This window comes from Pristiophorus japonicus, chromosome 8, assembly GCF_044704955.1.
Source record: "Pristiophorus japonicus isolate sPriJap1 chromosome 8, sPriJap1.hap1, whole genome shotgun sequence".
Classification (NCBI taxonomy): domain Eukaryota; kingdom Metazoa; phylum Chordata; class Chondrichthyes; family Pristiophoridae; genus Pristiophorus; species Pristiophorus japonicus.
This window is the reverse complement of record NC_091984.1, coordinates 6951392-6963549: the sequence shown is the minus strand read 5'-3', so window position 1 is coordinate 6963549 and position 12158 is coordinate 6951392. Positions and strand designations below refer to the sequence as shown.

At 49.5% G+C, this 12158-nt stretch overlaps 1 protein-coding gene across 1 annotated transcript in view; it reads left to right on the top strand.

Moving 5' to 3' along the window:
- LOC139268007 (netrin-G1-like) overlaps nt 1-10070 on the top strand; it is a 35272-nt gene extending 25202 nt beyond the window's left edge. The window contains exons 4-5 of the mRNA XM_070885972.1: nt 5598-5620; nt 9738-10070. Of these exons, the coding sequence (XP_070742073.1) occupies nt 5598-5620; nt 9738-9967 (253 nt within the window). The 3' untranslated portion in view covers nt 9968-10070. The remainder of the gene's footprint in view (nt 1-5597; nt 5621-9737) is intronic.
- The last annotated feature ends 2088 nt before the right edge of the window (nt 10071-12158 follow it).

The window sequence follows — 12158 nt, the reverse complement described above, 5'->3', positions numbered from 1 at the left end:
GTAGGACCTACGCTCTCTGACCTGTGACCTGTGAGCTGCTGACCCAGAACCCATTTCTGTATCGGGAACAAACCGCTCTCCTCAAATCTCCTTCATCGCCCACTGACCGAGGGACAGGTGTAGGTGTGAGCAGGGACTGAGTGTGAACGGGTGTAGGTGGGAACAGGGTCTGAGTGTGAACAGTTGTGGGTGTGAATAGGTGTGGGTGTGAGCAGGGCTGGGATCAGGAGGCTGTGTGTCCGTGTATCTATGGGGTAAAGTATAATCTCTTCGAGCGGGGCAGCAGATACGAAGCAGGGAAGATGTAATATATACGACGCACATCTTAGCTGAGAGGAAAGTGCTTCTTAACTCTGTCTCATGAGAACATTCAATGGGAAGTGGAGGGAAGATTTGTAGAAAGCCGATTGGTTGCTGAGGCTGAGATCAATGGGGACTTGTTGTAATCCCGTTATCCCAGATACAGGAATGGGAACTGGGTGAGTGTCTCGGCCTCAATCTGTTCCCCTTTGTTCCCGGATTTTGCATCAACTTGTTCCTGTTTATTTAACCCTTCGCATGCTGACCGTGTCATTCCAAACCATCCGTCACCTTGAATTCCTAAACCAACACGCAGAGTGACTGGAAGCAGAGTGACCAAACGACCCATACTGACCATGAGTGACCATAACTCCCCATACTGACCGAGAGTGACCAAACCTCCCCATGCTGACCAGGAGCAGATTGACCATAACTCCCCATACTGACCGGGAGTAACCATAACTCCCCATATTGACTGGGAGTGACCGTAACTCCCCATACTGACCGGAAGTGACCATAACTCCCCATACTCAGCGGGACTGACCATAACTGCCATACTGACCATGAGTGAGCAGAACTCCCCATATTACCGGAAGTGACCATAACTCCCCATATTACCGGGAGTGCCCATAACTCCCCATATTACCAGGAGTGACCATAACTCCCCATACTGACCGGGAGTGACCATAACTCCCCATACTGACCGGGAGTGACCATAACACCCGATATTATCGGGAGTGACCATGACTCCCCATACAGACCGGGAGTGACCAAAACTCCCCAATCTGACCGGGAGCAAGGTGACCATAACTCCCCACACTGACTGGGAGTGACCATAACTCCCCATACTGACCGGGAGTGACTATACTCCCCACACTGACTGGGAGTGGCCATAACTCCCCACAGTGACCGGGAGTGACTATACTCCCCACACTGACCAAGAGTGGCCATAACTCCCCACACTGACCAGGAGTGACCATAACTCACCATACTGACCGGGAGTGACCATAACTCACCATACTGACCGGGAGTGACCATAACTCCCCACACTGACTGGGACAGTGCTTCTATGAAACGCTACACTTTGACCCCAATTCTGCCCCTTTCCTGCCCAGGTATAGCGAGAACCTACAGTAAGAAACAGACACTCAAAACCTTTATCACCGACACAAACTGAACTGACGATAAACGACTTCTAATGCCTGGCGATGAATCTCCATGTTGCATTGAATTACTGAGCATGTTATTGCTGGATTCAGTCATGCTGAATAATAGCAGGGCGACTCAGTCACATCCTGCATTACACAGTTTGCCTTTCACACCCTTAACCTACTCGAATGTACCCAAATCCCACAATAACCTGTCACTGTCCTCACCCAATTAAACCCTCGCTCAATGGACCAGATTCCTGCTAATTAGCGACCGATCCACTTCGAGCGACAGCCCGCGCAGTGAGCCGACATTGGCTCCTGGTCCAGCAACATCTCCAATTTATAATTCTCATCCTCATCTTCAAATCCATCTGTGGTCTCAGCCCTCGCTAACTCTGTAACCCCATCCCACCCTATACTCTTTCCTATCTCTGTAACCCCCTCCCACCCTACACCCATCCCTATCCCTGTAACCCCCTCCCACCCTACACCACTCCCTATCTCTGTAACACCCTCCCACCCTACACCCCTCCCTATCTCTGTAACCTCCTCCCAGCCTAAACCCCTCCCAGCCTAAACCCCTCCCTATCTCTGTAACCTCAAGTCCCACTCCCCTCCCTATCCCTGTAACCCCCTCCCACCCTACACCACTCCCTATCTCTGTAACCTCCTCCCAGCCTAAACCCCTCCCTATCTCTGTAACCTCAAGTCCCACTCCCCTCCCTATCTCTGTAACCCCCTCCCAACCTACAACCCTCCCTATCTCTGTAAAATGCTACAACCCTACACCCCTCCCTATCCCACCCTACACCTCACCCTATCTCTGTAACCTCCTCCCAGCCTAAACCCCTCCCTATTTCTGTAACCTCCAGTCCCACTCCCCTCCCTATCTCTGTAACCCCCTCCTGCCCTACACCCCTCCCCATCTCTGTAACCCCCTCCAGCCCTGCGCCCCTTCCTATCTCTGTAACCCCCTCCCACCCTATACACCTCCCTACCTCTGTATCTCTGTAACCCCTTCCAGTCTTGCACCCCTCCCTATCTCTGTAACCCCCTCCCACCCTACAACCCCTCCCTCTCTAAATGACCCCCTCCCACCCTACACCACTCGATAGCCCTGTAACCTCCTCCAGCCCAACAATCCTCTCTAACATTGTAATCTCCTCCTGCTCTACACACTCCAAGATCTCTGCGTTCCTCCAATTCTGGCTCTTGTCGATCCCTCGCTCCTATAGCCCACCATTGACGGCCGTGCCTTCAGCTGCCGGGGCCCTAAGCTCTGGAATTCCTTCCATAATCCTCCCTACCACTCTCTCCTCCTCTAAGATGCTCCTTAGAACCTCCCTAATTGACCGAGCTTTTGGTCCCCTGTCTCACTATCACCTCCCGTGTCTCGGTGTCGGTCTCTGTCTGAATGCTGGTAAGGCGGAGATGGAAATGTCTGCTTGCTTGTCTCTCGGACCCTCTTGCAGTCCGGGACAGTCTCCCCTCGATGTGTGCACATTACAGATGTTCTGTTCAGCCCACGCGTTGTTCTCCAGCTGGGATCAATAATTGCTGATTTCCCCTGACACATGCAGCTGACCCAAAGCTCGATCACACACGGCCACGAATCTCATCACTAGAGGTCGTGAACCTAGAGCAAGGTCGGAGCTTGCAGACAAAGCGACTGCCTCAGATCAGGAAGAGAAAGCAAGGATTGCATTTCTATAATGGTCCCTCAGAACTGCCCCTCCGACAGTGCAGCAATCCCTCAGTAGTGCCCCACCGACAGAGCAGCACTCCCTCAGTACTGCCCCTCCGACAGTGCAGCACTCCCTCAGTACTGCACTTTGAGTGCCGGTCTGGATTATGGGTTTAAGTCTGTGGAGTTGGATTTGAACCCACAACTTTCTGACTCCGAGGCGAGACTGCTGTCTACTGAGCCACAATTGAAAGGCCCCAAACTTGGCAGTACTGTATAAACTCTGGCACAGGATTCCACAACCCCGGGATTGGGACCATCCATTGCCATCTGCCTATTCAATGCAAACCGTAACTAGCCTGACGTCTGCTGTTCTCCCCTCACTGCTAAACGCCTCAGTGTTCCCTCCCTCCCATTCCAGCCGTTTCCTCCGAAACTCTCATTGTTGCAGCATGTGACCCTCTTGCAGTCTGCGACACATCTGTGACCCGTCCACATCCCATCTGTGACCCGTCTACACTCTCTGTCTTTCCCTTGCCAGCCTGCGAATGCTTCGGCCACTCGAACCGGTGCAGTTACCTCGAGCTGCTCACCACCGCTATTTGCGTGAGCTGTCAGCACAACACTCGAGGCCGGCACTGCCAGTTATGCCGGTTGGGCTACCACCGAAACCCTTCAGCACAGCTGGACCACCACAACGTTTGTCTAGGTCAGTTCCTGGTACAATCTCTGCTCTCGCCTCCTTCCTTCACCCTTCTGCTTTCAGTCAAATACAAGATAAAGAAACAAAGAAAATACCTTCGATAGGGCTGAACAAAAGGGGTGTCAGAAATCAGCTCCCCTTTCCCCAGTGACTAGGCCCCGACCCAACCTTTCCCCTAGCGACGAGGCCTGGCCCTTGCTTTGTTGAGATAAATCGAAAGCGCTGTGGTTTGATGATATAATCATTGCCTCCCTGACTTCAGTGTTTTTCAGGAATGTGTATTTTTTTTGTACTCTCGGTAAACGACCATCCTGCATCGTAGCAGCGTCGCTCGCCTCTGCTCAATGTTGCCCCTCCCCCCCAGTGTCGACCAACAATCCTCTCTCTCCATTTCCTCATCCCCTCCCAATCTCCACACACACAATTACACAGAATGTACAGCACAGAAACGGGCCATTCGGACCAACAGGTCCATGTGGTGTTTATGCTCCACTCGAGCCTCCTCCCACCCCTCTTCATCTCACCCGATCACTATATCCTTCTATTCCTTTCTCTTCATGTGTTTATCCAGCTTCCCCTTAAATGTATCTCTGCTATTTGCCTCAACCACTCCCTGTGGTAGCGAGTTCCAAATTCTCACCTCTCTCTGGGTAAAGAAGTTTCTCCTGAATTCCCTATTAGATTTATTAATGACTATCTTATATTTATGGCCCCTAGTTCTGGTCTCTCCCACACAAGTGGAAACATCTCCTCAACGTCTACCCTATCAAAACCTTTCATGATCTTAAAGACCTGTATTCAGTCACCCCTCAATATCACTTTCCCAGAGAAAAGAGCCCCAGCCTGTTCAGCCTTTCCTGACAGGTATAACCGCTCAGTTCTGGTATCATCCTTGTGAAGCTTTCTTTGTACCTTCTCCAGTGCCTCTATATCTTTCTTATAATATGGAGACCACAACTGTGCACAGTGCTCCAAGTGCGGTCTAACCAAGGTCCGATACAAGTTCAACATCACTTCTGTGCTTTTGAATTCTATCGTGTCGTGATGAACCAGTGCTGGGTTTGCTTTTTCTGGCCTTGTTAACCTGTGTTAATTCTGTGCAGTCGCCCCAGGGAGTGGAAAATGGGCCGTGTGCAGTATGTTTGTGGGGGATTGAAGCATTGTGTAAAGTGTTGAAGACTTGTTCCACCCCCACAGTCTGAGCCTCCCTTGTCCCGGCTCTCTCACATTCCTGTCACTGAGGTTGTGTCGCTGTGATTTATTGGGAACAGCCGTGTGCAGTGTGTGTCTTGTCTTGTTTCTGCAGACTGTGAGTGTCACCCTGATGGCTCGCTCCACCATCGCTGTAATGACACGGGATATTGTGAGTGTAAGGAGGGGGCGACGGGGCCCAAGTGTGACAAGTGCCTGTCCGGATATGACTGGCACAGGGGCTGTCAAGGTAAGTAACCGTTCCAGCACCAGCCCCTCCCCTCACTCCGCTCCGGCTTCTGTGTGTCAGGGTCAGCAGAGTATCCGATAGCAGAGATACCGTGGGGTGAAACACAGAAGGTTTTAATGAGTGATACCCTCCTGGACTCTCCCATCACCTGCCACACAATTAGTGGCACTGTTCCTCGCAAAGGGAGGTCTGGAGTTCAGTGAGGGGAGTTTCATAGAATCACACAGCACAGGAGGAGGCCATTCGACCCATCGTGTCTGTGCTGGCTCTTGGAAAGATCTATCCGATTAGTCCCACTCGCCTGTTCTTTCCCCATAGCCCTGCTAATTTTTCCCTTTCAAGTATTTATCCAATTCCCTTTTGAAAGTTACTATTGAATCTGCTCCCACCGCCCTTTCAGGCAGCGCATTTCAGATCACAACAACTCGCTGCGTAAACAAAATTCCAAATATATTATATTTACTACATTACCTTTATCGACCCTTTCTGGTACTTCTTCATAGAAATGAATAAGATTGGCCAAGCATGACCTTCCCTTTTGGAATCCGTGCTGACTACTCTTTATTATATTTTCAGTGTCTAGATATTTTTCTATTACATTTTTGAGTAAAGATTCCATTATCCTCCCGACCACTGACGTTAAGCTAATTGGTCTTTCGTTCCCGGACTTGTTCTATGTCCTTTTTTAAATATAGGAATCACATTAACTGTCCACCAGTCCTCTGGCACTATTCCCTTTCCTAATGAATCTTTATATATATGTGACAGTGCCGCTGCTATCTCTTCCCAACTTCTTTTAAAATGCACGGATCCAATCCATCTGGACCAGGGGTTTTATCGTCTCTAAGTTTGATCAGGTTATCATTTATCTCACCCTTTCTACCTTAAATCTCTTTATAACTTTTTGATCTCTTCTTCTAATGTCATGTCCACCATGTTAGTGTCCCTGGTAAATGCTAAGGCAAAGTCATTATTGAATATTTCTGCCATTTCGCTGTCATTACCTGTGAGCTTATCATGTGTGTCGCTCAGCGGCCCTCTCCCATAGAAACATAGAAACATAGAAAATAGGTGCAAGAATAGGACATTCGGCTATTCTAGCCTGCACTGCCATTCAATGAGTTCAGTACCCCATTCCGGCTTTCTCGCCATACCCCTTGATCCCCCTAGTAGTAAGGACTTCATCTAACTCCTTTTTGAATATATTTAGTGAATTGGCCTCAACAACTTTCTGTGGCAGAGAATTCCACAGGTTCACCACTCTCTGGGTGAAGAAGTTTATCCTCATCTCGGTCCTAAATGACTTCCCCCTTATCCTTAGACTGTGACCCCTGGTTTTAGATTTTCCCAACATTGGGAACATTCTTCCTGCATCGAACTTGTCTGAACCCATCAGAATTTTAAACGTTTCTATGAAGTCCCCTCTCATTCTTCTGAACTCCAGTGAATACAAGCCCAGTTGATCCAGTCTTTCTTGATAGGTCAGTCCCGCCATCCCGGGAATCAGTCTGGTGAACCTTCGTTGCACTCACTCAATAGCAAGAATGTCCTTCCTCAAGTTAGGAGACCAAAACTGTACACAATACTCCAGGTGTGGCCTCACCAAGGCCCTGTACAACTGTAGCAACACCTCCCTGCCCCTGTACTCAAATCCCCTCACTATGAAGGCCAACATGCCATTTGCTTTCTTAACCGCCTGCTGTACCTGCATGCCAACCTTCAATGACTGATGTACCATGACACCCAGGTCTCATTGCACCTGCCCTTTTCCTAATCTGTCACCATTCAGATAATAGTCTGTCTCTCTGTTTTTACCACCAAAGTGGATAACATCACATTTATCCACATTATACTTCATCTGCCATGCATTTGCCCACTCACCTAACCTATCCAAGTCACTCTGCAGCCTCATAGCATCCTCCTCGCAGCTCACACTGCCACCTAACTTAGTGTCATCCACAAATTTGGAGAAACTATATTTAATCCCCTCGTCTAAATCATTAATGTACAGTGTAAACAGCTGGGGCCCCAGCACAGAACCTTGCGGTACCCCACTAGTCACTGCCTGCCATTCTGAAAAGTCCCCATTTACTCCTACTCTTTGCTTCCTGTCTGACAACCAGTTCTCAATCCATGTCAGCACACTACCCCCAATCCCATGTGCTTTAACTTTGCACATTAATCTCTTGTGTGGGACCTTGTCGAAAGCCTTCTGAAAGTCCAAATATACCACATCAACTGGTTCTCCTTTGTCCACTCGACTGGAAACATCCTCAAAAAATTCCAGAAGATTTGTCAAGCATGATTTCCCTTTCACAAATCCATGCTGACTTGGACCTATCATGTCACCTCTTTCCAAATGCGCTGCTATGACATCCTTAATAATTGATTCTATCATTTTACCCACTACCGATGTCAGGCTGACCGGACTATAATTCCCTGTTTTCTCTCTCCTTCCTTTTTTAAAAAGTGGGGTTACATTGACTACCCTCCACTTGATAGGAACTGATCCAGAGTCAATGGAATGTTGGAAAATGACTGTCAATGCATCTGCTATTTCCAAGGCTACCTCCTTAAGTACTCTGGGATGCAGTCCATCAGGCCCTGGGGATTTATCGGCCTTCAATCCCATCAATTTCCCCAACACAATTTCCCGACGAATAAGGATTTCCCTCAGTTCCTCCTCCTTACTAGACCCTCTGACACCTTTTATATCCGGAAGGTTGTTTTGTCCTCCTTAGTGAATACCGAACCAAAGTACTTGTTCAATTGGTCTGCCATTTCTTTGTTCCCAGTTATGACTTCCCCTGATTCTGACTGCAGGGGACCTACGTTTGTCTTTACTAACCTTTTTCTCTTTACATATCCATGGAAACTTTTGCAATCGTCTTAATGTTCCCTGCAAGCTTCTTCTCGTACTCCATTTTCCCTGCCCTAATCAAATCTTTTGTCCTCCTCTGCTGAGTTCTAAATTTCTCCCAGTCCCCGGGTTCGCTGCTATTTCTGGCCAATTTGTATGCCACTTCCTTGACTTTAATACTATCCCTGATTTCCCTTGATAGCCACGGTTGAGCCACCTTCCCTTTTTTATTTTTACACCAGACAGGGATGGATAATTGATGCAGTTCATCCATGCGGTCTCTAAATGTCTGCCATTGCCCATCCACAGTCAACCCCTGAAGTATCATTCGCCAATCTATCCTAGCCAATTCACGCCTCATACCTTCAAAGTTACCCTTCTTTAAGTTCTGGACCATGGTCTCTGAATTAACTGTTTCATTCTCCATCCTAATGCAGAATTCCACCATATTATGGTCACTCTTCCCCAAGGGGCCTCGCACAACGAGATTGCTAATTAATCCTCTCTCATTACACAACACCCAGTCTAAGATGGCCTTCCCCCTAGTTGGTTCCTCGACATATTGGTCAAGAAAACCATCCGTTATGCACTCCAGGAAATCCTCCTCCACCGTATTGTTTCCAGTTTGGTTAGCCCAATCTATGTGCATATTAAAGTCACCCATTATAACTGCTGCACTCTTATTGCATGCACCCCTAATTTCCTGTTTGATGCCCTCCCCAACATCACTACTACTGTTTGGATGTCTGTACACAACTCCCACTAACGTTTTTTGCCCTTTGGTGTTCTGCAGCTCTACCCATATAGATTCCACATCATCCAAGCTAATGTCCTTCCTAACTATTCCATTAATCTCCTCTTTAACCAGCAATGCTACCTCACCTCCTTTTCCTTTTATTCTATCCTTCCTGAATGTTGAATACCCCTGGATGTTGAGTTCCCAGCCCTGATCATCCTGGAGCCACATCTCTGTAATCCCAATCATATCATATTTGTTCACATCTATTTGCACAGTTAATTCAGCCATCTTATTGCGGATACTCCTTGCATTAAGACACAAAGCCTTCAGGTTTGTTTTTGTAACACCCTTTGTCCTTTTAGAATTTTGCTGTATAGTGGCCCTTTTTGTTCTTTGCCTTGGGTTTCTCTGCCCTCCACTTTTCCTCATCACCTTTCTGTCTTTTGCTGTTATCTCCTTTTTGTTTCCCTCTGTCTCCCTGAATTGGTTCCCATCCCCCTGCCATATTACTTTAACTCTTAATATGGCAGAGGGATGGGAACCAATGCATCCCCATTCCTCATTCTCCTTTTGTTATTTATGTGTCTGTCGAATACTTTACTGTTGCTTTTGATATTCCGTGATCATTGAATTCTGTACTTCCTCTTTCCTAATTGTTTCTTTACTTCTTTCCTCACCTCTTCATTTTCCCTTTTGGAACCTGGGCTGACTATTCTTTGTTATATTCTCGGTTTCTGGATGTTTCTCTAATAAAATGTTGCTGTGAAAGTGTGATCCTGGGAGCGGCGATGGTTGGAACAATCTGTAACCGGGGGAGATTTTCAATGAGCTGACCTTTCTTTTCTCTGGCCTCTTGCAGCGGGCGTGTGCGATAACTTGCTGACGCGGTGTGAGAACGGAGGAGTGTGTGAGGACAATGGGAGGTGTGTGTGCCCCGCTCCCTACACTGGGCTCCTGTGTGAGAAAGGCCAGTGTGGGGAGGGAGTGGGAGGGTGTGTCTCCCAATCCCCGCGGGACCCCACCTTACACCAGGTGCTGCTGTCGCTGACTGTGCTGCTAACCGCCGCTAACGGCCGCTCGCCGCTCTGACCGGCCTCCAGCACCATGGCCGCTCACGGGAAGCTGAGAAGAGTGCAGGAGAATCCAGCGTTTACTGCGTCGCCGGTAAAACTTGCTCCCCTCCCCCGTCCCCCGGGAAAGGCAAACTGGAACCGAGGCCGGAGCCCACCCACCCACCCAGCCCGACTGGATCTGAGAGCCCGGAAGGAATGGGCAGTCAGTGGGGACTGGACTCTCGCACTCCCCGTGGGGCCGAGGCAGCTGCGAATATTCATTCTGTAATCGCCAGCCGCTCGGCCCATGTCCAGCTTTGGGACAAAGACAGAAAGAAAGGACTTGCATTTCTACAGCGCCTGTCACCACCTCAGGACGGCCCAAAGCGCCTCACAGACAATGGTGAACTTTTTCAACAAACAGCGATGTGATAATGACCAGATAATCTGTTCTTGTGATGTTGGTTGAGGGCTAAATATTAGTCAGGCCACCGGGGAGAACTCCCCTGCTCTACTTCGAAAGAGTGAAATGGGATCTTTTACATACATGAGAGGGGGCCTCGGTTTATCGTCTCATCCGAAAGACAGCATCTCCGACAGTGCAGCACTGACTCCCTCACTCACGCGCAAACTTAACATGCCTGTTACACGCCATCACTCTCATTCCATCCACTCCTGTCCTCTCTCCCACGCTCCCTCTCATCCTTCATCTCTCTCCCCTTGTCCTTCACTCTTCCTCCCTCTCTCTCACCTTCACTCTCTCTCCCTCTCTCCCTCTCTCCCTCATTCTCTCCCTCTCTCCCTCACTCTCTCTCCCCCTCCCTCCCTCCCTACTGAGTGGGGACCAGGCCTCTCTTTCGGTGCACCGTGATCTGAGGGAATGTGAGGGGGGCTTCGAGCGGCCTACAGCCTGGGCTTCAGTGACCATTGCTGTGATCCTTGTCGCTGGGTTTTTGTGTAATCGCTTCCCCCGACCCCCTCCTTCTGAAATCCCACTCCTATCCTGGTCTATCCATGGGGGCCGCTTCAGTCCCATGTGGGAATAATCCTGAGCAGCAATCGGAGCGTCAGTGCGTTTATTGAATCTTTTGTATTGAGATGAAGTTATTTTCTTGCAATGCTACAAGTTGCGATGTAGTTTGTGTATGAATCGTAGTTTGTGTTGGTGGATATATCTGTCACTGTGGAATCCCCGGCGATGGGAGCAATGAGACCATTGTCTGCGTCTGATTTTCCTGGGCACAGATTTCTCTGCAACTGCAATTTGCTGCATCAAAGCATCGGAGTTTCCGGCTCGGAAATGTGTCCTAAGATCCAGCAAAGGACTCGGCGCTTTACAATGGATAACAATAAATGCTCCTGCAGCAAGTGTCCTGGGTCAGGATCCGCATCTGGGCTGTGTGTGTGTGGGGGGGGGGCGGCGGGGCGGGGGGGGTGCTCGTGGGGGAGTGGGGGAAGGGGATTGGGGAAGGGAAGGAGGTAGAGGCGATGGAGGGAGAGGGGGAAGGGTAAGTGGGCGGCAGGAGGGGAGTGGGGGGAGGGGGTTTCAGACTGAAGAGGGGATTCAGTGGGAAGCAGCAGGTGGGACCTTTCCCTGAGGGTTCAGATTTTGCGGATTCCAGTAGCTGGTTGAACGGGACGGCCCCATATTCCCACAATGCAATGGAATCACCTGTCCTCATGATCCTTGACAGGACAGGGGAGGGGCAGCACTGGGGTGGTCATGTTGGCAATCATTGTTGTTTGTGGGATCTTGCTGTGTGCAATTTGACTGCTGTGTTTCCTACATTATAAGTGACTGAACTTCAAAATATCTCCACCATGCAATGCGTCAAAGAAATTAGACCATTAGTACTGCCCCTCCAACAGTGCAGCACTCCCTCAGTACTGCCCCTCCAACAGTGCAGCACTCCCTCAGTACTGCGCCTCCGACAGTGCAGCGCTCCCTCAGTGCTGCCCCTCTGACAGTACAGCACTCCCTCAGTAATGCCCCTCTGACAATGCAGTACTCCCTCAGTACTGGCCCTTTGACAGTGCAGTACTCCCTCAGTACTGCCCCTCCGATAGTACAGCACTCCGTCAGTGCTGCCCCTCTGACAGTACAGCACTCCCTCAGTGCTGCCCCTCCAACTGTGCAGCACTCCCTCAGTACTGACCATCTGACAGTACAGCACTCCCTCAATACTGCCCCTCTGAAAGTGCAGCACTCCCTCAGTACTGCCCCTCCG